This window comes from Podarcis bocagei (genome assembly GCF_964188305.1).
Source record: "Podarcis bocagei genome assembly, chromosome: 18".
Taxonomy (NCBI): Eukaryota; Metazoa; Chordata; class Lepidosauria; order Squamata; family Lacertidae; genus Podarcis; species Podarcis bocagei.
Genome location: NC_138144.1, coordinates 1387187 through 1413889, shown reverse-complemented (window position 1 = coordinate 1413889; position 26703 = coordinate 1387187). Strand labels below are relative to the sequence as shown.

The window sequence follows — 26703 nt, the reverse complement described above, 5'->3', positions numbered from 1 at the left end:
TACAGTGGTACCTCGGGTTACATACGCTTCAGGTTACACACTCCGCTAACCCAGAAATAGTGCTTCAGGTTAAGAACTTTGCTTCAGGATGAGAGAACAGAAATCGTGCTCCAGCGGCGCGGCAGCAGGAGGAGGCCCCATTAGCTAAAGTGGTGCTTCAGGTTAAGAATAGTTTCAGGTTAAGTACGGACCTCCGGAACGAATTAAGTACTTAACCCGAGGTACCACTGTACAGAAGAGCTTTCCAAACTTTCCATGCTGGCGACACACTTTTCAGACGCGCATCATTTCGCGATGCAGAAATTTCAGTTTTACTAGCAAACCAGTTTTACTAGCAAGCACCTTTCCAATGTTCGCGCGACACACCTACAAACTGCAGCTGGCAAACAAACGTGATGTGACGTACGGTTTGGAAGGCTCTGACCTACAGAATACAATAAAAACGACGAAATAAAATAAATGTGAAAGTAGAAAAATAAAACACAGACACAGAGGGCTTTTTTTTTTTAAAAAAGCATCAACCAGGAAACGACTGAAAATAAAATACAGAATTCAATTGTTGCGTATAACTAATCCAGATCGCGGCTGCCGGACTGGGAATGGCCGCTGGGACCATATACCACTGGTCCTCAAAGTTCTTCACTGGCTTCCGGTAAGTTTCCAAGCACAATTCAAAGTGTTGGTGCTGACCTTGAAAGCCCTAAATGGCCTCGGCCCAGTAGACCTGAAGGGACGTCTCCACCCCCATCATCCAGCCCGGACACCGGGGTCCATCTCCGAGGGCCTTCTGGCGGTTCCCTCCCTGCAAGAAGTGAGGTTACAGGGAACCAGGCAGAGGGCCTTCTCAGTGGTGGCACCCGTTCTGTGAGGACGAAATGTCTGAATGGTGGGGAGCAACTGAAAAGGCCACCGGGAGCTCCTTAGAGGAGAGGGGGGGGCTATGACTATAATAATAAATAAATAAAATAATAAGCAGTATTCCCTGGTGCATGCAAGAAAAGGCAAGAAGGAAACCTCTACTTAAAAGAGACATTCCCTCCTGTGAGTGCCTAATAATAATAATAATAATATGAATAATTTTATTATTTATACTCCGCCCCTCTGACTGGGTTCCCAAAATATCTGGGCGGCTCCCAAAATATATATTAAAAAGCACAATAAAACAGCAACCATTAAAAACTTGCCTGAACAGGGCTGCCTTCGGAAGTCTTCTAAAAACCAAATAGTTGTTTATCTTGTTTGTGAGTAACTATATAGCCTTTAGAAGACATCTGAAGGGAAGCTTTTTAAAGCTTTTATCATGTTTCTGTGTATGTTGAAAGCTGCCCAAAGTGGCTGGGGGAATGCAGTCAGATGGGTAGGTAATAATAATAATAATAATAATAATAATAATAATAATAGTAATAATAATAATAATAATAATAATAATAATAATAATAGTAATAATAATAATAATAATAATAATAATAATAATAATAATAATAATAATATCTGTTTGACATCTGATGGAAGGGCGTTCCACAGTGTGGGTGCCACTACGGAGAAGGCCCTCTTGTCTGGTTCCCTGTAGCTTCACATCTCGTAGGAAAATAGCTCCACTTCTCAGATGAAAATAGGGATGCCCTATTCCATCCCCTCCAACGTTTCTCCCTTGAAAATAGGGACATTCTATTCCATCCCCTCCAACGTTTCTCCCCTGAAAATAGGGACATCCTATTCCATCCCCTCCAACGTTTCGCCCCTGAAAATAGGGACGTCCTATTCCATCCCCTCCAACATTTCTCCCGTGAAAATAGGGACGTCCTATTCCATCCCCTCCAACGTTTCTCCCCTGAAAAGAGGGACGTCCTATTCCATCCCCTCCAACGTTTCTCCCCTGAAAATAGGGATGTCCTATTCCATCCCCTCCAACGTTTCTCCCGTGAAAATAGGGACGTCCTATTCCATCCCCTCCAACGTTTCGCCCCTGAAAATAGGGACGTCCTATTCCATCCCCTCCAACATTTCTCCCGTGAAAATAGGGACGTCCTATTCCATCCCCTCCAACGTTTCTCCCCTGAATATAGGGACGTCCTATTCCATCCCCTCCAACGTTTCGCCCCTGAAAATAGGGACGTCCTATTCCATCCCCTCCAACGTTTCTCCCCTGAAAATAGGGACGTCCTATTCCATCCCCTCCAACGTTTCTCCCCTGAAAATAGGGACGTCCTATTCCATCCCCTCCAACGTTTCTCCCCTGAAAATAGGGACGTCCTATTCCATCCCCTCCAACGTTTCTCCCCTGAAAATAGGGACGTCCTATTCCATCCCCTCCAACGTTTCTTTGCTGAAAGTATGGATGCCCTAAGGAAAAGCGGGAGCTTCCAGGATCAGATCAGAAACCGGGACGGCTTCTGTAAATCTGGGACTGTCCCTGGAAAATATAGAAACTTGGGAGGGTCTGATCTCATGGTTGTGAGTTCAAATCCTATGTTGGGCAACTGATTCCTGTTGGGGTTGGTTGAAATGATCCGGGGGTTCCTTATAATTCTACAATCCCTGGTCAAAGAAGCAACTATCTTTGATAGATTGAAGAACGTCCTATTTAATGGAAGTACCGTATCCTCTCTTGCCCGACCACCCACAAAACTCCCCATGAACAGCATCAGTACAGTATATTTGAAGGAGTGTCTCCACCCCCATCATTCTGCCCGGACACTGAGGTCCAGCGCCAAGGGCCTTCTGGTGGTTCCCTCCCTGCTAGAAGCCAAGTTACAGGGAACCAGGCAGAGGGCCTTCTCGGTGGTGGCGCCCTCCCTGTGGAACGCCCTCCCAGCAGATGTCAAAAAGAACTACTACAGTGGTACCTCGGGTTACAGACGCTTCAGGTTACAGACTCCGCTAACCCAGAAATAGTACCTCAGGTTAAGAACTTTGCTTCGGGATGAGAACAGAAATTGCACGGCAGCAGCAGGAGGCCCCATTAGCTAAAGTGGTGCCTCAGGTTAAGAACAGTTTCAGGTTAAGAACGGACCTCCTGAACGAATTAAGTACCAGACTTTTAGAAGACATCTGAAGGCAGCCCTGTTTAGGGAAGCTTTTAATGTTTGATGCATTACTGTATTTTAATATTTTGTTGGAAGCCGCCCAGAGTGGCTGGAGAATCCCAGCCAGATGGGCGGGATATAAACAATAAATGATGATGATGATGATGATGACGGGGCCGGGCACCCACTAATTTCGGCGCCAGGGCATGGCACCCACGGGGCCAAGGTGGCTCTCTTGAGCGCGGAGAATAACTTTTCTTTGATGGATTTTTGTTGGTCGGCGGTAGCTGTTGAGTTTTATGGGGAGAGATCTCACAAAGCGTTGCTGAGCTTTTGGGGGGAGATCGCTTGGGGGGGAGGTGAGGAAACTCCTACGGGGGCAAACTCGCGAGAAACTCCCCAGCCGCAGTCCGCGGGCTTGCGCCCCAGCCTGCGCCGAGAGAGACGCGCCGGCATCGCGTCCCAGCCTGCTTTCTTCGCGCTCCACCCTCTGCGCGCTCCTCCCTCCGACGGCACCCAGGGGTGGAGACTGGCAGGGTAGGAGGGTCAAACCGCCGCAGCCTCAATTGCCCTCGCCCCTGGCGCGTGCACGAGCGCGCGCGCCGCCCAGCCTGGGCGGGGACGGTCGCCGGCGTCCCTCCCCTCCTGCCGTCTCTCCACGTTGCGCCAGGGGCGAGGCGGAGCGGCGGCGGGGGCGCGCAGCCTGTCCATCCGAGGAGGAGGCGAGGAGCCGCCTGGACGGCTTTTTTGGGGGAGCGAGGAAGGCGGTGCCATCATGTCGGGCTTGGATTACCTGGCCGCCGAGTGCCTCGTTTCCATCTCCACCGGAGCCCTGCTACACCCGGCCGCCGGAGCCAAGGAGGAGCGCGGGGCGCGCCCCATCGTCGCGGCCCCGCCGGAGGCGGCGGGGGAAGCCCTGGGAGGAACCCCCGACGGCGCAGGCAACCTCTCCGGCGCGGCCAAGAGGCACCGATGCCCGTTCCAGGGCTGCGCAAAAATCTACGGCAAATCTTCCCATCTGAAGGCGCATCTCCGGACGCACACGGGTAAGGGCCGCCCGCCCCCAGCCCGGGGACAGTCTCTCTCTCCCCCCACTCCATCTTACACCCCAGGGAGCCTTCCCCCCCCTTCCATAACATATCCCCAAAAGTGGATAGGCATTCAACCGCTCGCCATGTGATGGATTGTGCGGGTTTACTGGGGGCCCCGATATTTCGTTCCAGGTGGCACCCCCGGAACCCACCCCCCAGGCCCCCCTCCCCTCCGGCCGGTTCCCGCCTCGCTTTCCCTCCCCCGCCCCACCCCCGTGGCCTCCACCCACGTGGGGAGACCGCGCCTCGCTCGCTCGCTCTGGGCGGCGTCGGCGCACGCATTTCCTGGATTTGGGCTCGGGCGATTACGCAGCCCACCCACGTCGCGATAGAGACCTCTGCGCCGGTTTCTCTCGCCCGCCCTTACGCGGTGTCGCCCGGGCGCGCCCCCGCCGCCTTCCTCCCCCCCCCACGCCCCCCCGCGCGCGTGGGCTGAGCGATCCCGTCCCCACGTGCTGCGAAAGCGCGCCCGGAGAGCGCAGGGGGTGGGATGTGGAGAGACTCTCCAGCGTGGGCGTCTTGGCTTTATATCTGTCTCGTATCCTATCGATATGTCCCTTGAGGACCAACATCCCAGGTTCGGTCGAGCCTCCAGGGCCAGGCGCAGTCTACCTCGGCCGCCGGAGAACAAACAAACAAGCGTGTTTGTTTGTTTGACTGATCCGGTAGGGCTTTCGCTTGCCAAAGACGGGAGGAGGCGCCGGGTTCTGCTTTACGTCCCTGCCTAGGGGCGTAAATGGGTGGGGTGGGGGGGCTAATCAACAGTGGGGTAGCGTGGGTTGTCAGCACCCGGGGCAAGGCAAGTAATTTGCGCCCCCTAACCCGTGGATTTGCGCCCCCAAACCCGTGGATTTGCGCCCCCTAACCCTAACCCCCAGATGTTGCGCCCGGTGCGGCCGGCCCCCCCTGCACCCCCCACGCTATGCCACTGCTAATCAATACAAATCTGAGGTTTTGCTTCCCCCTCTTCCACCCACCCCACCAAAAGCCTGTCTCGCCCTAGCAAAAATCCTGGCTACGCCCATGTCCCTGCTCCCTAATTTGAAGGAAAACCTTATGGAAATCTTTTCCCCGGCTTCCAATCTCGCCCACTTCTTGTTTGGCAAATGTCTTGCCATGTGGGGCAGCGGGTGGGGCCGGCCTCCGGTGGCCTGATTTGGGAGGGGGGGCGGGTGGGAGGGACCTGCTGTGTGGAAATTTCAATTTGGGGAGGGGTTTGGCTGTGGCTTGGTTTCTTAGCTCTCCACCCAGACCTGCTGGGCAAACACAACCATTTACAACCCCCCCCACCAAAAAAAACACCATCAGAAAGTAAACACCTTAAGAGAGTGGGTGGGAAGGTTGTGGCGAAGTGGGATGGGCACAAAGCGGGCAAAGATCGCTTTTGCCAGCCCTGGAGAGACCGGTTACCAACCGAAAACCTGGCCTTTTACAGGAATTTGCAGACGAGCGAGAGGGAAAATGGCACAGTGTCCAATTCCGATTTTGTATTAAAAGGGGAGGAACTGTTCGCTGCTGGAAAAGTATGTGGCTTCCCTGGTTTGGATTGTAGACATTTGCACCATGCCAGCAATGTGCTGAGTTAAAAAACTCAGATACAGTGGTACCTCGGGTTAAGTACTTAATTCGTTCCGGAGGTCCGTTCTGAACCTGAAACTGTTCTTAACCTGAAGCACCACTTTAGCTAATGGGGCCTCCTGCTGCTGCTGTGCAATTTCTGTTCTCATCCTGAAGCAAAGTTCTTAACCATGAAGCACTATTTCTGGGTTAGTGGAGTCTGTAACCTGAAGCGTCTGTAACCTGAAGCGCATGTAACCCGAGGTACCACTGTATAGTAGCTAATCGCCAAATGGAATCTTAAACTAAGGTTACTGTCACCACAACAGAATGTCAGCGCCTTTGTTTTGGCCGCGTGACTTATTACTATAATCATCGCTATTCATTTCTATAACTGTTCTAATTTCTATATTAACAAAGAACAAATATCAAAGCGGTTTACAACGCATTAAAACGCCAACCGAAACCCGGAATAAATAAATAAATAAATAAATAAACCGCAAGCTTCACAGAGACTTTTTTTCTTCTTTTTCAAATTTTTTATATTGGTTTTCACAACATTACAAACAAACAAACACATAAGACAAACAAACATAAACCATAGCCTTATTAAAAATTACACGTATTAACATTGTTAAGTGACTTCCTCGCACCCCCTTGGTTGAATTTCACTGCATAGCCTTTTAACGGTTTTCCAAATCCCAGTTTTTATGAAATTTAACTTAAACATTAACATTCTTATATCTTCACCTTATATAATTAAGCATATTAATTCATCACTTAACATAAATAAAACCCTAAGCCCATTAAGTATCTGCAAGCTGTTTTCAGTTAGTTTAACTTAACAAATTTAACTAAATAGTCATTAAATTTATTCCATTCTTCCTGATACTCCTCCTCCTTCTGGTCGCGGACTCTTCCGGTTAGGTCGGCTAGCTCCGAAAAATCCATCATCTTCACCTGCCATTCTTCTATTGTTGGTAATTCTTGGGTTTTCCACTTTTTAGCTAACAAAATACGATCAGCGGTTGTGGCATACAAAAATAATCCAATTCTTGGCACATATACGCAGAGAGAGAGAGCTCTTAACGAGCTTGGAACAGATAGTTCCTTCGATGGAGAGCTGTTAGCGGTGGTTTCACAGTGTGTTTTTAAGTCCCCATCTTGCAAAGGCACACACCAGCTTTGTCGAGAAAAACAAAGCGTCGAAGCGTCAGGGCTGCATCTGGGTAAACAGACGCTCAAAAAGGAGAGAGAGAGGGGAAAAAACAAAACCCCACGGTATGCAGACTTTGCTTGTGCAATCCTGACATCTGCTTTCCTGGCTTAGTTTTCCTCCCACGAGGAGATTAAGGGCAGTGAACTCTCATGGGCATGAGCTAGGTTGCAAAGACATCTGCTGCGGCACGCTCCTTTGGCACAGCATGGCCCAGTTAACCTAAGTCAAGGTTCTAGTCCCTAATAAGGACCGGTTTACAGTGGTGCCTTGGTTCTCAAACTTAATCCGTTCCAAAACCAAAGCGTTCCAAAACCAAGGCACGCTCCCCCACAGAAAGGAATTCAAAACGGATTGATCCGTTCCAGACTTTTGAAAACAACCCCTAAAACAGCAATTGGACACAAATTTTACTACCTAACGAGACCGTTGATCCATAAAATGAAAGCAGTAATCAATGTACCGTACTATAAAATAAATCAGACAGTATTGTAGATGATAAAAATTGAAATGGATTTTTTCCCCTTACCTGCACTGATGATGGTCATTGTTTGGATTTTATCCATTTCCTCAGCCACACGATCAGTCCATCAGTAGCTGAACTGGGTTCCACACAGTCACGAAAGCAAATTAACCGAAAAGGCCTCAAAAACGCAAAATAAAGAGCAAAAACAAAAGCGCCAAACTTAATCCGTTCTGGAAATCTACTGGGCCCAGGCCGTTTAGGGCTTGAAAGGTCAGCCCCAACACTTTTGAATTGTGTTCGGAAATGTACTGGGAGCCAGTGTAGGTCTTTCAGCACCAGTGTTATGTGGTCTCCACTCCCAGTCACCAGTCTGGCTGCCGCATTCTGGATTAATTGCATTTTCCAGATCACCTTCAAAGGCAGCCCCACGGAGAGTGCATTGCAGTAGTCCAAGCGGGAGATAACCAGAGCATGCACCACTCTGGCCAGACAGTCTGCGGGCACGGAGGGTCTCATCCTGCATCCCAGATGGAGCTGCCTTGGAGACAGAACTGACCTGTGCCTCCATGGACAGCTGTGAGTCCAAAATGACCCCCAGGCTGCACACCTATTCCTTCAGGGGCACAGTGACCCCATTCAGGACCAGGGAGTCCCCCACACCCTCCTGTCCCCCCAAAACAGTCCTTCTGTCTTGTCAGGATTCAACCTCAGTCTGTTAGCTGCCATCCATCCTCCAAGAGTCAAAATTTATGTCTGATATGTTTAGTTTGTATGTTTGTTTTCTTTTTCTTTTTTGTAATCTTAAGTTGAGAGGTGTATGATGTTGTTGTTTAGTCGTGTCCGCCTCTTCGTGACCCCCTGGACCAGAGCACGCCAGGCCCTCCTGTCTTCCACTGCCTCCCGCAGTTTGGTCAAACTCATGCTTGTAGCTTCGAGAACACTGTCCCACCATCTCGTCCTCCGTCGTCCCCTTCTCCTTGCGCCCTCCATCTTTCCCAACATCAGGGTCTTTTGCAGGGAGTCTTCTCTTCTCATGAGGTGGCCAAAGTCTTGGAGCCTCAGCTTCAGGATCTGTCCTTCCAGTGAGCACTCAGGGCTGATTTCCTTCAGAATGGAGAGGTGTGATCTTCTTGCAGCCCATGGGACTCTCAAGAGTCTCCTCCAGCACCAGAATTCAAAAGCATCCATTCTTTGGCGATCAGCCTTCTTGATGGTCCAGCTCTCACTTCCGTACATCACTACTGGGGAAACCAGAGCTTTTACTATACAGTGGTACCTCAGATTACATACACTTCAGGTTACAGACTCCGCTACCCCAGAAATAGTACCTTGGGTTAAGAACTTTGCTTCAGGATGAGAACAGAAATCGTGCTCCGGCGCCGCGGCAGCAGTGGGAAGCCCCATTAGCTAAAGTGGTGCTTCAGGTTAAGAACAGTTTCAGGTTAAGAACGAATTAAGTACGTAACCAGAGGTACCACTGTACGGACCTTTGTTGGCAAGGTGTATGTATCTATGTACGTATGAGGTGTATGTATCTATTTAGAATGAGTTTGTTTGATGTTCTGGTTCGTGTTTGCAAGTCTTTCATTTATCAATAAAAGTTTTAAATAAATAAATAAGAAATTAATTGTATCCACCCTGACTTCAGCTTAACGTTCCCACCGCGAACGACAACACGACTCACGCTTTGCTTTCCTCTCTGCTTTGCAGGCGAGCGCCCGTTCCCTTGCAGTTGGCCCTCCTGCCAGAAGCGATTCGCCCGTTCCGACGAGCTGGCCCGCCACCTGCGCACCCACACCGGCGAGAAGCGCTTCGCCTGCCCGCTCTGCGAGAAGCGCTTCATGCGCAGCGACCACTTGACCAAGCACGCCCGGCGCCACCCGGCTTTCCGCCCGGACATGGTCCGCAGACCCGAGTGCCACAGCGCCTCTCCCAGTGACTCTGCCGCAAGCAGCCTGGCCGGGAGTCCCGCCCGTGACAGCCCCGCCCCCTGAAATGGCCCCGCTGCTACCCACGATGCTTTGCTGGCCCCAGCCCGCCAGGGACCCTCTGCTGGGCGAAGGGGGCTTGTTCCCGGTTCCCATCTTGGCGCCTCCAGGGAGCGAGGGTCGGAGGAACCGTTCCGGGCGACTTGCTTCAGTCCATTTGATTGCAACTTTCCACCTTCCCCTGCCCCTCGTCTTCCGAGGTTTCTGCCGGCGTCTAGGGTCCCCTCGCAGCCCCTTTGCCTCGGTTTCCCAACGCAAAGGGACTTTCTTGGTTGGGTGTCTCAAATAGCCCACCCTGCCGTTCCCTATCACTTTCCGGAAAAGTCTGGATTCTCGGACCCCTTCCCCGGCTCCCCAATACTCAGGAAATGGGGGGAACGTAGTCTAGAACCCGCCAAACCTTTCTTTGGCCAGATAGATGGTTCTAGGAAGCTCATTTATATGGTACAATGGGACAGAGATGTCCACAATTGCACATCACCCGGATCTGGTAACCAAAGGTAGACTGTCTCTGGCTGGGGGGGGGAACGATTGCGGTGAACAGATGACTCCGATAGGTTCATAAACAGGGTACGGTATAATCTGAGCTGATCCGGCGTCATTTGTTCCCGGAACCTGGTCACCAGGGGTATATTCCCCCCTAAATAATCTATTCCTTGCTGTCACGGATGCCCGCAATTAATCGGAACCCAGCCTTAAAAGGGAAAACAAACACCGTATTTTTTCGCTCTATAAGACGCACCAGACCACAAGACGCACCTAGTTTTTGGAGGAGGAAAACAAGAAAAAATATATTCTGAATCCCAGAAGCCAGAACATCAAGAGGGATCTCTGTGCAGTGAAAGCAGCAATCCCTCTTGCTGTTCTGGCTTCTGGGATAGCTGCGCAGCCTGCATTCGCTCCATAAGACACATTTCCCCTTACTTTTTAGGAGGGGAAAAGTGAGTCTTACAGAGCAAAAAATACGGTACGTTTGTGTGTGCTGCACAGAGGAGCGATTGCTCCGTCCTTAGCTCATTCGCCAGCCGAAACCTGCTCACCTTCTCCAAAAATCAGGTGGGGTTCGGCTCACAGCTCCCACCAGCCCACCCGGAGGCCAGCAGGACTAGTGGTTAGGGGTGATGGGGAGACGAATGTCTCTGTTTGGAAAAGGCGCTCCCTTCCTGAGAGTTGAGGAACACCTCTTAGAAGAGGGATGGGGAAGCCTGTATCCTTCCCGTGCTGGACACCAGCGGTCAGCACGCCCAATGGGCGGAGGTCATGACCGTTGGAGTCCAGTAGCATCCGAAAGACCCCAGTTTGGGAAACTCCTCTCCTCACTGTCTGCATCAGAGGCCTGTTTGATTTGCATACCTGTCCATCCTATTCCCTGGGACTTCGCTGAGCATCGCTGGTGGGTAACCTATCCCTAAAATTTGTAAATAACCCCTCTGAACCGGGTCCAAGTTTTAATATCTGTACATAGAAAATGGAGGACCTGTTTTTATGGGTGTGGCTGTTCTTGTTATTTTTATATCTATATGTATAAAAACAGTGTAATTTATTTTATTTTTAAATGTAGAATCTGCATCGGTCGGGGGGGGGAGATGTTGATCTGGGAGGGGATGGGAAGAAGGCTTAAGGATTTTATCCTCCTCCTCCTCCCTTTGCAAGCCTGCCTTACAGCCGAGCCACAGCTGAGCTGGGAATCGCTTTGCCCACAATCATGAGGACTAGGAACTCGCTTCGGTTTCCGGGGAAGCGGCGCCGCTCAGTGGGCAGCACTGAGCTAGGTAGACCGCGGAGCTGGCAAGAAGCAGGAGTCTGTGTCGCCCAGGATTTGGGTCCCTGGCTTTTTTTTTTTGACTACAACTCCCATCATGCTTGGTTAGGACCAGGCGTCAGGGATGATGGGTTTTGTAGTCCAAAAAAAATACCACCACCACCGGAGCCTGGGCGAGTTTTTGCAAGGGGTGTTGGGCACGTTTCAAAGCACTTCCCCCACCCCTTCCTCCCCAGCAGAGCTGTATTTCAGGGTGTGGATAAAGAGAAATAGATATATGTGCGTGTTTTTAACGTGAGTTTCGGTGCCTTGGTGCTTCCGGAGGGCCGGATCGGGGCCCTGAAGGCACCTCTTCCTTCTTCCTTGGTTAAATGCATTTGTGAGGCTTGCTTGCAGGGTGCAGGTACCCCCTCGGCGCAGGAGGGTGGGGTTTTTTTTGTTTTTTTAATTTGCCAAGCTGGCAATAGCCATATCTGTGATTGCTCGGTCTACGGGTTGGTGCTGGCCGGATGTTGATGCCTGCGCGGCATTGCTGCCCGCCTTTCTTGCAAAGTGGCCTTGCTCCCTTCATCAGAAAACGCCGTAGAGTCGGAGGAACGAGTCAGGGCGAGCAGCCGCTTTTCCCGCTTCCTCTTGCTTTTCGATGCTCCCGTTTACACCCCGTCGGATCCGGACTTCCGTCCAGGGTCCTTTGGGAAACCGGAGAAGGGACGTGCGCTTGCACTTTGCGGAGAAAAGTCGGTGGGGCGACGGCTTTGTGCAAAACCCCAAGCGCAATCCGGGCTTTGTGCAAAACCCCAGGCGGAATCCGTGCCCCATAAAGATAGGCCAAGCTCACGGAGCCTTTGAGCCCGGAAAATACTGCGGAACTACAGTTCCCATCATCCCTGGCAGCAGAGGCTGATGGGAGTTGTAGTTCGGCAACACCTGGCGCGCCAAAGGTTCCTCGCCCCCAAGCTAGATAAACCTCAATGCTTCACGCCCTTCTGGGATACACTGCCCGGCCTCCATGAGGCCCTGGATTCGAACTCAAGACCGGAAGATGCCCATATCTGCAGGCTGGGATGCGCAAGGCATTTTGGGAAGCATACCAGCTGATCCAACAGCTGGAAGTTTTGCCTGGGATAATCTTCCTCCTGACCCCAATCTTAAAATTTCCTGAGTTCTCAGGGACTAATAAGGGAACTGTAATTCCCGTGCCCCCCCCCCCAAATTCCTGTTACCTGGGGAAATTATATATTTATGATCTCCCTTCCCTCCTCCCTTTGCAATTGAGCAAGAGATATTTTTTAAACAGAAGCAAGTAGATTTATTTATTTTTGGTTAAAAAGAATAGCGTGCGAATTAACGGGAAGCTGCGCGTCGGTTGAGTGTTTGGGGTTTGTTTGGTCTGTTTGCAATGCGGATTAGAATTGCAGCGCAGGTTTTAAGGGGGGGAAATGTTGGTTTTGGTCGGAGGCGCGACGTATTTTTTCCTGTACGGCCGAGAAATCTGCACCCACCTCGCGATTTCCACGAGCCGACAGGAGGCTAACTGCGTCCAAAGTCCTCATCTATCCATCTACCGTATTTTTCACTCTATAAGACGCACCAGACCACGAGACGCACCTAGTTTTTGGAGGAGGAAAACAAGAAAAAAAATATTCTGAATCTCAGAAGCCAGAACAGCGAGAGGGATCGCTGCGCAGCGAAAGCAGCAATCCCTCTTGCTGTTCTGGCTTCTGGGATAGCTGCGCAGCCTGCATTCGCTCCATAAGACACACACATTTCCCCTTACTTTTTAGGAGGGAAAAAGTGAGTCTTGTAGAGCAACATATGCGGTATGTTTATTATGAGAAACAGCGAACACAAATGCCTTCATCGCATTTTCTTTCGAAGGATCTTCTTTGCGTTCTTGTCGGTCAACCCTGCAGATCTGAAAAGAGTTTTGCGGACAGTTCCGTCGGCTCGGAAAACAGGAGCCGGTGAAAGCTAAAACTATTTAATTAAAACTTTTTAGTTTATTATAAGACAAACACAAAAGCAACAACCCCAAAACCTGAGGTTGCATTCCTTAAAGCCTCTTATTACCCGGGAGCAAACCCCACTGAATGACATAGGATTTCTCCCCCTGCGTAGCTGTGGCTATGTTTGTACTCGTAACATTGAACTGGCCGGTGTTTTCAAAAGTAGGGTTATGTGACCCCCGGCTGCTTCTGAGAAAACTTGGGGAGTTCTTCGACTGCCCTAAATCTTGAGATATCTTCCCCCTCTGAGACCCACACAAAGCCCCATGGCTGTCGTTTTTCTCCCTTGAAAAGCGCAGGGTGCCGAAGGTGGAATTTGGGGAGAGTGCCAATCTTTCAAAGTTCCTTTCTCGTCTCTGTGGGGCTTTCTCAAGGCTCGGGACTAATCCGACTGGGTCTTTTCTCAAGATCCGTTGGAAACGGAAGAGTTGGGTGTGCATGCACTTTTAATTTCTGTCTTGGCAGGCAGGGGAGAGGCATGGCCAGCCGCTCAGCAGCCGAAAATTTGCCAAAACAGCTGGCAAACCCTGCTGTAGGACTTGTGCAAATGGTGGATTACGCAATGTATTTATTTGACAATGTGTTCCCTTCTCCTGGTCTGAAAAACCCGCGCATCGTGGTGGGGATGGGGGTGAACGATTTGAGATATTGTCAATATCCCACGCACCCTTCCCCCCTGTTGTTTTTTAAGAAGCACTGAAGCTCGTATGTGTGCGTGTGTGTTTTGGGTGTGCCGCTTGAAAAATAAAAACGACAAACTGCTTTACTCATGTGTCTTGTGTGCTGTTTGTGAAATTGATTTCCTCCACGTTCCCTTAAATGCCTTGCCATGTCTCAAGAAGGGCTTTCTCCCTAGTCCGTGTGTTTGGGACGGCAGCTTTGTTTTTAAGAACATCAGAATTTTCTCGGAGAATGGGGAGAGTTGGAGGGTTCCCCAATGGACATCCAAACCAACCCCCTTTGGTGTGGGAATTGCAGCAGTTCACCGTGAGACTGATCTGGGGTGGGAAAGGGGACTCTTTTCATTATGTATTGCAGTGGTACCTCGGGTTAAGTACTTAATTCATTCCGGAGGTCTGTTCTTAACCTGAAGCACCACGTTCGCTAATGGGGCCTCCTGCTGCCGCCACACGATTTCTGTTCTCATCCTGAAGCAAAGTTTTTAACCTGAGGTAATATTTCCGGGTTAGCAGAGTCTGTAACCTGAAGTGTAAGTAACCCGAGGTACCACTGTACTGTTTTTATAAGCTATCTGCCAAGTTATTTAGGAACAGGATTGAAGAAGACATATTGTGCATAACACACACACACCCCAAGTGTAGAAAATGCCAAAGGATGTCTCTGCCTTGTTGATATTTGACCTCTTCTTCTTCTTTGGCGATCCCTCGTAGCCGAGTAAGATTGACTTCCATGAACACAGTTTTCAAAAGTGAGTCCATAAGTGATTGTGGAGGCCAATTCTGGATCCCCACGTCCTTCCGCAATGCGGACATTGGTTTCCGGGCGGGAGTTGATCCCGGTGAGAGTTTGCCAAGCGTGCCTTCTTAGCACGTTTCTCCCTTGCGTCCTGAGTTCGAGTGTCTTCAAAGCCCACAACACCTTTGGTCAAGGCTGTTCTCCAACTGGAACGCTCACAGGCCAGTGTTTCCCAGTTGTCAGTGTTTATACTACATTTTTTAGATTTGCCTTGAGAGAGTCTTTAAACCTCTTTTGTTGACCACCAACATTACGCTCTCTGTTTTTAAGTTTGGAATAGAGGAGTCATAGAATAGAATCATAGAATCCTAGAGTTGGAATAGACCACAAGGGGCATCGAGTCCAACCCCCTGCCAAGCAGGAAACACCATCAGAGCACTCCTGACATCTGGTTGTCAAGCCTCTGCTTAAAGACCTCCAAAGTAGGAGACTCCACCACACTCCTTGGCAGCAAATTCCACTGTCAAACAGCTCTTACTGTCAGGAAGTTCTTCCTAATGCTTAGGTGGAATCTTCTTTCTTGTAGTTTGGATCCATTGCTCCGTGTCCGCTTCTCAGGAGCAGCAGAAAACAACCTTTCTCCCTCCTCTATGTGACATCCTTTTATATATTTGAACATGGCTATCATATCACCCCTTAACCTCCTCTTCTCCAGGCTAAACATGCCCAGCTCCCTTAGCCGTTCCTCATAAGGCATCGTTTCCAGGCCTTTGACCATTTGGGTTGCCCTCCTCTGGACACGTTCCAGTTGGTCAGTGTCCTTCTTGAATTGTGGTGCCCAGAACTGGACACAGTACTCCAGGTGAGGTCTGACCAGAGCAGAATACAGTGGCACTATTACTTCCCTTGATCTAGATGCTATACTCCTATTGATGCAGCCCAGAATTGCATTGGCTTTTTTAGCTGCCGCGTCACACTGTCGCTTTGGAAGATGATCATCAGGCATCCGCACAACATGACCAGCAAGCAACCATCACAGTTAACCGATGTGTGCATTCATTTAATAATGGAAGAAACACAACCTTCTGCGAATAGGGTTGGAGATTATAAAAATGATGCAGCGTGGAATTAAATGTAAATAAATAAAACCTTCGTGGAAGGAGAGACCAGCACTTTGCTCTGTAATAATGAGCCACTTTTGACGTGCTCAGAGGCTCTCGGCGCACGGGAACAGGCCCCGCCGTTGATCATACCCAACTTCCAACCCAACACTGCCAAGTTTTGACTGTATTTGCTTTAGTTTTGCTGCCAACACTTCTCCATGTTCCCTGCAGCAGGGCTCCTGTGCCTACTGTTCCAGTGAGAAAAATGCAATAGATGTCCCCCTATTGTGCATCTTTTTTTTGAGAGGTGAGAGAGGAGGAAAGACACTCAAGAAAGGTCGTACTTTTGTAAAAAAATTAATAAAAAAGTAAAAAAAATGCAGTTTTAAGAGCAGAGGAGCCTTTTCAGGAAAAAAAGTTGGCAGCAAAGAGACTTTTGCTCAGTTCCTTTTTTCCCCTTTCTCCCCGACTTCCTTCTTTAAATCCCCCTTTCCTCTTTCATACCCATTCCCCTCTGGCCGTGATTTTACCCAGTTTCCCTTCCTTATTCCAACTTTCCAACAGGCACCTCCTAAGCCACCTCATGTCACTAAAGTGGGCGTTGAAGGACCCTTCTGGCAACGCGCATGCGCTTTGGCGCCACCCTACATCCTCTCGGCCGTTTGCCCTTAGCTAACATGGCGCCTTTTTCTAAGCTCCACCCTTTATGGTTTAAGGAGCATGCGCAGCGGGTGCCCTCCCTCTTCCTGTCCCCGGAAACCAGACGGCGCCAATCAAAGATGGGGCGCATGCGCGTTGTCGCCCCTCTCGAGCTCCGCGAGGGGAGGGCGTGGTTTCCGGCCCGCGCGGCGCAGGCGCGTTGCGGCGCGGCGAAGCCCCCGGCCTTGCCCTCAGCCAAGATGGCGGCGGCCTGAGCGAAGAAGAAAGAGCCGGCGGTTGGCCTGGTCCCGTCTCCCCTCATGCCCCGCCGGGATGCTCCGCTCGAGCGGCTTCCTGCGAGGCGTCGACTGCCCCTTCGGCACCGCCTGCCACAGGCCCTACTGCCACTTCCGGCACCCGCCGCACGCCCAGCAGGGCCAGGCCAGGAGCAGCAGCAGCAGGAGGGCCGCCTCCTCCGCCTCGGCAGCAGGTGACGGCGGCGCTCTGCGTATGCTCAGGGGCCGGGAGGGGGGGAGGGGGGGAGGGGAAGGCGCTCTGCGTATGCTCAGGAGCCAGTCGAGGGGGAGGGAGGGAGGGGGGGAGGGGAAGGCGCTCTGCGTATGCTCAGGGGCCGGGAGGGGGGGAGGGGGGGAGGGGAAGGCGCTCTGCGTATGCTCAGGAGCCAGTCGAGGGGGAGGGAGGGAGGGAGGGGAAGGCACTCTGCGTATGCTCAGGAGCCAGTCGAGGGGGAGGGAGGGAGGGGGGGAGGGGAAGGCGCTCTGCGTATGCTCAGGAGCCAGTCGAGGGGGAGGGAGGGAGGGAGGGAGGGGAAGGCACTCTGCGTATGCTCAGGAGCCAGTCGAGGGGGAGGGAGGGAGGGAGGGAGGGAGGGGAAGGCACTCTGCGTATGCTCAGGAGCCAGTCGAGGGGGAGGGAGGGAGGGAGGGAGGGAGGGGAAGGCACTCTGCGTATGCTCAGGAGCCAGTCGAGGGGGAGGGAGGGAGGGAGGGAGGGAGGGGAAGGCACTCTGCGTATGCTCAGGAGCCAGTCGAGGGGGGGGGAGGGAGGGAGGGAGGGAGGGAGGGGAAGGCACTCTGCGTATGCTCAGGAGCCAGTCGAGGGGGAGGGAGGGAGGGAGGGAGGGAGGGGAAGGCACTCTGCGTATGCTCAGGAGCCAGTCGAGGGGGAGGGAGGGAGGGAGGGAGGGAGGGGAAGGCACTCTGCGTATGCTCAGGGGCCGGGGGGAGGGGGGAGGGGGGAAGGGAGCCACGCCCGCCCTCAGGGGGGAGGGGAAGGCACTCTGCGTATGCTCAGGGGCCGGGAGGGAGGGAGGGAGACAGGCCCGCCCTCAGGGGGGAGGGGAAGGCACTCTGCGTATGCTCAGGGGCCAGTCGAGGGGGAGGGAGGGAGGGGAAGGCACTCTGCGTATGCTCAGGGGCCAGTCGAGGGGGAAGGGGGAGGGAGGGAGCCACGCCTGCCCTTAGGGGGGAGGGGAAGGCACTCTGCGTATGCTCAGGAGCCAGTCGAGGGGGAGGGAGGGAGGGAGCCACGCCTGCCCTCAGGGGGAAGGCGCTCTGAGTATGCTCAGGGGTCGGGAGGGAGGGGGAGGGAGGGAGCCACGCCCACCCTCAGGGGGGAGGGGAAGGCGCTCTGCGTATGCTCAGGGGCCAGTCGAGGGGGAGGGGAGGGGGGAAGGGAGCCACGCCCACTCGTAGGGGGGAGGGGAAGGCGCTCTGCGTATGCTCAGGGGCCAGTCGAGGGGGAGGGGGGGAAGGAGCCACGCCAGCCCTCAGGGGGAAGGCACTCTGCGTATGCTCAGGAGCCAGTCGAGGGGGAGGGGGAGGGGAGGGGGGAAGGGAGCCACGCCCACTCGTAGGGGGGGAGGGGAAGGCGCTCTGCGTATGCTCAGGGGCCGGGAGGGAGGGGGGAGGGGGAGGGAGGGAGCCACGCCCGCCCTCAGGAGGGAGGGGAAGGCGCTCTGCGTATGCTCAGGGGCCGGGAGGGAGGGGGGAGGGAGGGAGCCACGCCCGCCCTCAGGGGGGAGGGGAAGGCACTCTGCGTATGCTCAGGGGCCGGGGGGAGGGGGGAAGGGAGCCACGCCCGCCCTCAGGGGGGAGGGGAAGGCGCTCTGCGTATGCTCAGAGGCCAGTCGAGGGGGAGGGGGAGGGGGGAAGGGAGCCACGCCCACTCGTAGGGGGGAGGGGAAGGCGCTCTGTGTATGCTCAGGAGCCAGTCGAGGGGGAGGGAGGGAGGGAGCCACGCCTGCCCTTAGGGGGGAGGGAAAGGCGCTCTGCGTATGCTCAGGGGCCGGGAGGGAGGGGGGAGGGGGAGGGAGGGAGCCACGCCCGCCCTCAGGAGGGAGGGCGCTTTGCGTATGCTCAGGGGCCGGGGGGAGGGAGGGAGGGAGACACGCCTGCCCTCAGGAGGGAGGGGAAGGCGCTCTGCGTATGCTCAGGAGCCAGTCGAGGGGGGGGGAAGGGAGCCACGCCCGCCCGCAGGAGAGAGGGCGCTCTGCGTATGCTCAGGGGCTGGGGGGGAGGGGGGGGAGGGGGAAAGGGAGACACGCCCGCCCGCAGGGGGAAGGCGCTCTGCGTATGCTCAGGGGCCGGGAGGGAGGGGGGAGGGGGAGGGAGGGAGCCACGCCCGCCCTCAGGAGGGAGGGGAAGGCGCTCTGCGTATGCTCAGGGGCCGGGAGGGAGGGGGGAGGGGGGGAGGGAGGGAGACAGGCCCGCCCTCAGGGGGAAGGCGCTCTGCGTATGCTCAGGAGCCAGTCGAGGGGGAAGGGGGAAGGGAGCCACGCCCCCCCTCAGGGGGAAGGCGCTCTGCGTATGCTCAGGGGCTTGGGGGGAGGGGGGAGGGGGAAAGGGAGACACGCCCGCCCGCAGGGGGAAGGCGCTCTGCGTATGCTCAGGGGGCGGGAGGGAGGGGGAGGGGGGAAGGGAGCCACGCCCGCTCTCAGGGGGGAGGGGAAGGCGCTCTGCGTATGCTCAGGAGCCAGTCGAGGGGGAAGGGGGAAGGGAGCCACGCCCGCCCTCAGGGGGAAGGCGCTCTGCGTATGCTCAGGGGCTTGGGGGGAGGGGGGAGGGGGAAAGGGAGCCACGCCCGCCCTCAGGGGGGAGGGGAAGGCGCTCTGCGTATGCTCAGGGGCCAGTCGAGGGGGAGACAGGCCCGCCCTCAGGGGGAAGGCGCTCTGCGTATGCTCAGGGGGCGGGAGGGAGAGGGGGGAAGGGAGCCACGCCCGCTCTCAGGGGGGAGGGGAAGGCGCTCTGCGTATGCTCAGGAGCCAGTCGAGGGGGAGGGAGGGAGGGAGCCACGCCTGCCCTTAGGGGGGAGGGAAAGGCGCTCTGCGTATGCTCAGGGGCCGGGGGGAGGGAGGGAGCCACGCCCGCTCTCAGGGGGGAGGGGAAGGCACTCTGCGTATGCTTAGGGGCCGGGAGGGAGGGGGGAGGGGGAAGGGAGACACGCCCGCCCTCAGGGGGGAGGGGAAGGCGCTCTGCGTATGCTCAGGGGCCGGGGGGAGGGAGGGAGCCACGCCCGCTCTCAGGGGGGAGGGGAAGGCACTCTGCGTATGCTTAGGGGCCGGGAGGGAGGGGGGAGGGGGAAGGGAGACACGCCCGCCCTCAGGGGGGAGGGGAAGGCGCTCTGCGTATGCTCAGGGGCCAGTCGAGGGGGAGGGGGAGGGGGGAAGGGAGCCACGCCCGCCCTCAGGGGGGAGGGGAAGGCACTCTGCGTATGCTCAGGTGCCGGGGGGAGGGAGGGAGGGAGACACGCCTGCCCTCAGGAGGGAGGGGAAGGCGCTCTGCGTATGCTCAGGAGCCAGTTGAGGGGGGGGAAGGGAGCCACGCCCGCCCGCAGGAGAGAGGGCGCTCTGCGTATGCTCAGGGGCTCCTGCGCTCCCGTCTATCTATAGGTATATACGGTAGATATAGAGCGCTCTGCCTATGCTCAGGGGCTCCTGCGCTCCCGTCTATATATCTATAATGAGGTATATATCATAATCTTTCTATCTGTCTGTCTGTTGTGCTCTGTGTACGCTCGGGGGCTCTTGCACTGCCATATATCTATAGGTATATAGCTATAGATCGCTCTGCATATGCTCAGGGGCAGGGAGGGAGGGGGGAACGGAGCCACGCCCGCCCTCAGGAGGGAGGGCACTCTGCCTATTCTCAGGGGCTCCTGCGCTCCCATATATCTATCACTAGGTATATTTATATATGTATCATTCTCTTCCTATCTATTGTGCTTTGCGTATGCTCAGGTGCCAGTCAAGAGGGAGGGGGGAGGGAGCCATGCCCGCCTGCCCTCAGGAGGCAGGGCACTCTGCCTATGCTCAGGGACTCTTGTACTTCTATCTATCTATATATCACTAGGCATATCTGTACATCATTATCTTTCTATCTATCTGTATATTGTGCTCTGTGTATGCTCAGGGCCTCCGGCACTCCTATGTATGTATCTATCTACAGCATAACTAGATACTTCTATATATTGTTATCTATATCTATCTGCCTATCTATCTATCGTGCTCTGTGTAAGCTCAGGGGCTCTTGCACTCCTGTCTTTGTATCTATCTTATCTATAACTAGAAAAATCAATATTTCCATCTTTATCTGTCTATTGTGCTCTGTGTATGCTCTTGCGCTCCCTTCTGTCTATAATGAGGTACAGTGGTGCCTCGCAAGACGAAAAGAATCCGTTCTGCGATTCTCTTCGTCTAGCGGTTTTTTTCGTCTTGCGAAGCAAGCCCATTGACGGATTAGCGGATTAGCGCTATTAGCGGCTTTTAGCGGCTTATCTGCTGATCAGATCAGCTGATAAGCGGCTTAGCGGCTTAGAAAAAGGGGGGCGAAAGGAAAAAAAACCAGCAGGAACTCGCAAGACATTGTCGTCTTGCGAAGCAAGCCCATAGGAAATTCGTTTTGCGAAGCTCCTCCAAAACGGAAAACTCTTTCGTCTAGCGAGTTTTCCGTCTTGTGAGGCATTCGTCTTGTGGGGCACCACTGTATATCTATGCGTATGCAGGGGTACGCATACCCCCTAAACATTTTGTGAATCTAAGTTTGGCCTCATTGAGGGGCGGTATTTCAATACGAGTACCCCTAAACATTTTTTTTAAAGAAAAAAAAGCCCTGGCCTTGGCAAATGAATAAGCTTAACGCTTTCAGATATTGAATCTCCCAATCTGAAAAAGCTGGGGGGGGGCATTCCTGTTTTACCTGCACTGTGGGGTCTCTGGAGGCTCCTGGGAAAGTTAAACAACAGAAAACCTAACGCCCTTGAAAACTAAAAGAGGGAAGTGTTTCTTTAAAAGCCATGCGAGTCTGCGAAACTGGGACCTGTGACCAGTTTCCTCCACCCTCTGATATATCTCTGCTGCCACAGGAGTTAGGGCAGTCATGACTGCCGACGTTCTCGCCTGCAAAGGAGACATTGAAATAAGAGTTGAAAGCATGAACAAATACCTCCGTTCCTTGCTAACGCACGAGAGCCCAGGTAAAATATATATTTTTTTAAAAAGATGGTATCCTGCTATCCTTGGTGTTCTTTCTTTGGGGCGCCAGGTAAAAAAAGATTGCTATTATTGGCCGCTCTCTGGAGGTGAGGCACGCTATCTTCCAGGCGAATAGCCTACAGTGCGGCTGGTGAATTTTGTATGTAGGCTGTGTAACCCTTCGCTCTCTGCTACTTACCTGTGAAGCATTCTTGAAATCCTTTGTTTTCATCTAAGGTTTCCTGTGTGCGCTCTCTCTCTCTCTCTCTCTCTCTCTCTCTCTCTCTCTCTCTCGTTGTTGTTGTTGTTTAGTCATTTTGTCCTGTCTGCCTCTTCGTGACCCCCTGGACCAGAGCACGCCAGGCCCTCCTGTCTTCCACTGCCTCCCGCAGTTTGGTCAAACTCATGCTGGTAGCTTCGAGAACACTGTCCCACCATCTCGTCCTCTGTCGTCCCCTTCTCCTTGTGCCCTCCATCTTTCCCAACATCAGGGTCTTTTCCAGGGAGTCTTCTCTTCTCATGAGGTAGCCAAAGTCTTGGAGCCTCAGCTTCAGGATCTGTCCTTCCAGTGAGCACTCAGGGCTGATTTCCTTCAGAATGGAGAGGTTGGATCTTCTTGCAGTCCATGGGACTCTCAAGAGTCTCCTCCAGCACCAGAATTCAAAAGCATCCATTCTTCTTGATGGTCCAGCTCTCACTTCCACACATCACTACTGGGAAAACCAGAGCTTGAACTATACGGACCTTTGTTGGCAAGGTGATGTCTCTGCTTTTTAAGATGCATATATATATGTATATGTATATGTATATATGTATATATATTAACAACCACAGATGCTAATTGAGTATTGGGTCAAATACATGCCCACAGAGAGGGTTTTAAACTGGTGGGGGTAGGCTTCATTTGATAATTAATCCAGTGTTGACTTAAATCTCCTGGAGGTGTGTTTTTATTTAAAGTACTGAGTGTTTAATGTTCCCTAATCTTAACGGCTGGATTAAGTAGCAATTGCATTGTGAAGTGCAATTTTTCACTCTCGTTGGGGTCAACTTGGACCCTTGATACCTGGAAAAGAGTATTCTCGCCCCCCTCCAGTTCATTTTACCTGGGTCTTAAGTGACCTTTGATCCTTACATAGTGTAATCATCGAAATTAAATTTTTTGGGTGTGTGTGTGTGCTCGAAGCACCATTGAAAAATCTATCCCTTTGTTGGAAGGTGAACCAACGAGAAAGAAAGACATAGGAATTGTCCCAAAACTATTGGTTTCTTCTTCCGTGGCTCCCTCCCTCAATTTGGTTTTGGACGGGTTGCTTTTAAGAGCACGACAACCTGCCTCAAACCAGATCAAAATAACAGAGCAGGGAAGCTCGTTCTGTCGGGAGCCGTGTCTTTGCAGGGTCTAGAGTCATATGGAAGATAACTTAGTGTGCAAAGCATTGCTTGCAAAGCACCCGTATTTTTTGCTCTATAAGACTCACTTTTCCCCTCCTAAAAAGTAAGGGGAAATGTGTGTGCGTCTTATGGAGCGAATGCAGGCTGCACGGCTATCCCAGAAGCCAGAACAGCAAGAGGGATTGCTGCTTTCGCTGCGCAGCGATCCCTCTTGCTGTTCTGGCTTCTGAGATTCAGAATATATTTTTTTTCTTGTTTTCCTCCTCCAAAAACTAGGTGCGTCTTGTGGTCTGGTGCGTCTTATAGAGCAAAAAATACGGTGTGTGTTGGTATTATCATGCTGTTTCCTCGAAGGCTTATGTAGGAAGCTTCCTGGTCAGACCGTTCATCTCTCGTTGCCTGTGCTAACTGACAGATCCTCCAGGGTATTAATATTAAATTTGTATACTGCCGGTCTCACACAAGGGAGCTTTTTCCCCTCCCAGGAATTGAACCCAGAACCTTCTGCGTGCTGTCCCACTGAGCTACAGTCTTTCACCTAAATAAATGGCTTGTTTAAATATGAATATTGGAAGGTGCCTTACTTAGAGTTGTCTACACGGACTGGCAGCCGCTGTCCAGGTTTTCAGGCAGGGAGTCATTTTCTCCAGCCGTCCCTGGAGTACCCAGCGTTTGAACCTGGCGCGTTTAAAATTTATTTTGTATATGTTGCACGTTTAACTTCCACTGAAGAGGCAGCCTTGAATTACCCAGGTCACGAAGAAAGGTGGCAGAGGTCATTAGCAAACGGCCTTTGCAGTTATCTGTTTCACCGTCTCGCTGGGACGAAGCCGCTGTTCTCCCATGTCCTTCATTAGAAAGAAGAGCTTCGTTTTTGCTTTGCTTTTAATCGCCCTTAAATCGGGTGCTGAAATGGCTCGGAGCGTTGTGTGGGGGATTGGCAGATTTTCAAACATCCATGGTCTCTCCCTGCTAATTATAAGACAAGTTGGGTTAAGCTTTGAGCTGCAGGTGTCCAGAAACTCATTGCCTCATTTCTGTCTTTTCTTTCGAGACAAATTTCACAGGGGTGAAACTCGGTTTTGTATGTAAAGGGGGGTGGGGTGGAGGTCAAAATAGCCTTTCAGTTCCATTTTTCAGTAATGTTTCCTGAACTGCTGCAACTTATGAAGGTCCCTGTCTCCCCCCACTTTGCAATATTCAGCACTCGCCAACACCTCCCACCCCCCAATGTTGCTAGACTGCAAGTCCCACAATTCCTGACCATTGGCCATGTGGGAGTTGGGAGTCCAAGCATTATTGTGGGGGGGAAATAGAAGTTTTCCCTGTCCCTCATCTCAGGAGAGGAGCACCTCTTGTAAACAGAGGCATTCTCGCGTCTTCTTAGCTTGTTTCCTGATGCTCAAGAAAGGAGATTCCGACGAAACATTAGGAAGAGCTTTCTGGCGGCAAGAGTGGAACGGGCTGCTTCGGAAAGTTGGAGGTTTTTAAGTTGTCCGTCACAGGATGCTTCAGCTGTGATCCTGGCGTTGCAGACGGTTCGGCTGGATGGCCCCTGGGAGACCCCTTCCGCCTCTGCAATTCTGTGAGATCAGAGATGGGGAACCTGTGGCTTTGGGATCGAGTCCGGCCACCTCTAAAAGGCAGCACAGCGGCGTGGGGAGATCATCGGCACAACCCTGGCAAAGACACACTCCTTTTCAAAACCTCGAACGCATTTGACATTTCTGTTAGTTCTCGACGAAGAGCCGTTTCCAGGAATAGGTCGACTCCGCAAGTTTGGCCCGAGTGGCTTGTGGCGGCGGGAGATTTACGGTATATCTCTTTGTTTCTGGGGTGGCTTCTGTAAGCGAGCTTCACCGAAAGTGGGCTTATCTCTGCTCTTCAGGCGACCGGCTTAAGAAACTGATTAAAAAACAGCCTTCTTGGGCAATAGTTCCTTTCCTAGAAGTCTTTGTATTGGGCAATTGTTCTGAAAAGCCTTTCCCCGCCGCTTCCAGTTTGGTTAAGGCAAGGTAGTACTTCAGTTCCCTCCTTTTGGTCCCTTTTTCTCAGAGATTATGTCTGCCTAGCTAAGGCAGGGAGGTTATTTCCAGCTAGCAACGGTCCCCACAAAATGGGGGGAGTAGCTGTGATGGGCTCATCGGTAATACCGTGCCAGAACTCTTGCCTCTAGTCCAATACCATCTGTACTATATTGCTCTGAAAAACCAATTAAAAAATGTGTTCGTGCTCTGCTTTTTAAATTAAAAGATACATCATCTGTACTGGCTTGACAGCAGTCGCTCTCCGGCAGTCTTTGAAATTTGCCAGGCCCCAGGCTCATTTTGAACCTGGCTATTGGCCACGCGGGTGGCACTATGGGTTAAACCACAGAGCCTATGACTTGCTGATCAGAAGGTCGCGGTTCGAATCCCCACGACGGGGTGAGCTCCCGTTGCTCGGTCCCTGCTCCTGCCCACCTAGCAGTTCGAAAGCACGTCAAGGTGCAAGTAGATAAATAGGTACTGCTCCAGCGGGAAGGTAAACGGCGTTTCCATGCACTGCTCTGGTTCGCCAGAAGCGGCTTAGTCCTGCTGGCCACATGACCCGGAAGCTGGACGCCGGCTCCCTCGGCCAGTAAAGCGAGATGAGCGCCGCAACCCCAGAGTCGGCCACGACTGGACCTAATGGACAGGGGTCCCTTTACCTTTACCTTTTATGGGCCAATTGCGACCAAGTGAAGATGCCTGGGGATCATTGGATCTCGACTGTTTTCACACACTAAAGCCCCATCCTGTAGAATTCTGTCAGTTATATTTTACCTGAACAATCGGAATGAATCTCAGGAACCAAAATGCTTTTTCTGGGCAGCCTGAGCAGGAGCAGTGAATGGCGTCATAGTGAATTGTTGTTGCTTGTCTTCGCTTCCTCCCTGCTCACAGTTGTGCGGAATATCTCTACGTTAGGAATGGTCCATGTCACCATTAAGAAAAAGGCGGGAATAGGCCAATATAGATGTGGACTGCCCCTGGATCAAGGGACTTTCCTTCTTAAAGTTCCCAGAGCTCTTAAACTAGCTTAGGGTTGTCCTCTGAACTAGCCAGATGAAAATCAATCAAAGTCTGTCCGACTTTTGAGGCGTCTCGCCCCAAAACGACATTCCATTTTGGCCACTGTAACCTTGGTTTAAGGAGCCATTTGGCACCTAGCTGATATATACAGTGGTACCTCGGGTTACAGACGCTTCAGGTTACAGACTCCGCTAACCCAGAAATAGTACCTCGGGTTAAGAACTTTGCTTCAGGATGAGAACAGAAATCGCACGGCGGCGGCGGGAGGCCCCTTTAGCTAAAGTGGTACCTCAGGTTAAGAACAGTTTCAGGTTAAGAACGGACCTCCGGAACGAATTAAGTTCTTAACCCGAGGTACCACTGTATCTGAGTTTCTAACGCTGGGCCAACAGTTGATGCATCGCTGATGCGGCCTGGTGGATTTCACGTTTCATTTTAAAAATTAGATGGGAATTCTCAGAGAGATGCTAAGTCGTAACTTTCCCCTTTCTCTT

General features: G+C 52.5%; 2 protein-coding genes across 3 annotated transcripts in view; both read left to right on the top strand.

Moving 5' to 3' along the window:
* Window positions 1-3657: 3657 nt before the first annotated feature.
* KLF16 (KLF transcription factor 16) lies at window positions 3658-13878 on the top strand. The gene is made up of 2 exons (XM_081178125.1): window positions 3658-4072; window positions 9067-13878. The coding sequence occupies exons 1-2, from the start codon at window positions 3802-3804 to the stop codon at window positions 9348-9350; spliced, it is 555 nt and encodes a 184-aa protein (XP_081034251.1). The 5' UTR covers window positions 3658-3801; the 3' UTR covers window positions 9351-13878.
* A 2612-nt stretch (window positions 13879-16490) lies between these two features.
* The window catches only part of REXO1 (RNA exonuclease 1 homolog), a 36327-nt gene continuing 26114 nt past the window's right edge, over window positions 16491-26703 (top strand). The window contains exon 1 of one of the 2 annotated variants that reach the window (XM_081177619.1): window positions 16491-16760. In XM_081177619.1, the coding sequence (XP_081033745.1) occupies window positions 16604-16760 (157 nt within the window). In that variant the 5' untranslated portion in view covers window positions 16491-16603. Of the gene's footprint in view, window positions 16761-21651; window positions 21764-26703 lie in introns of those variants that run through there. The other variant, XM_081177620.1, reaches the window with a different exon arrangement.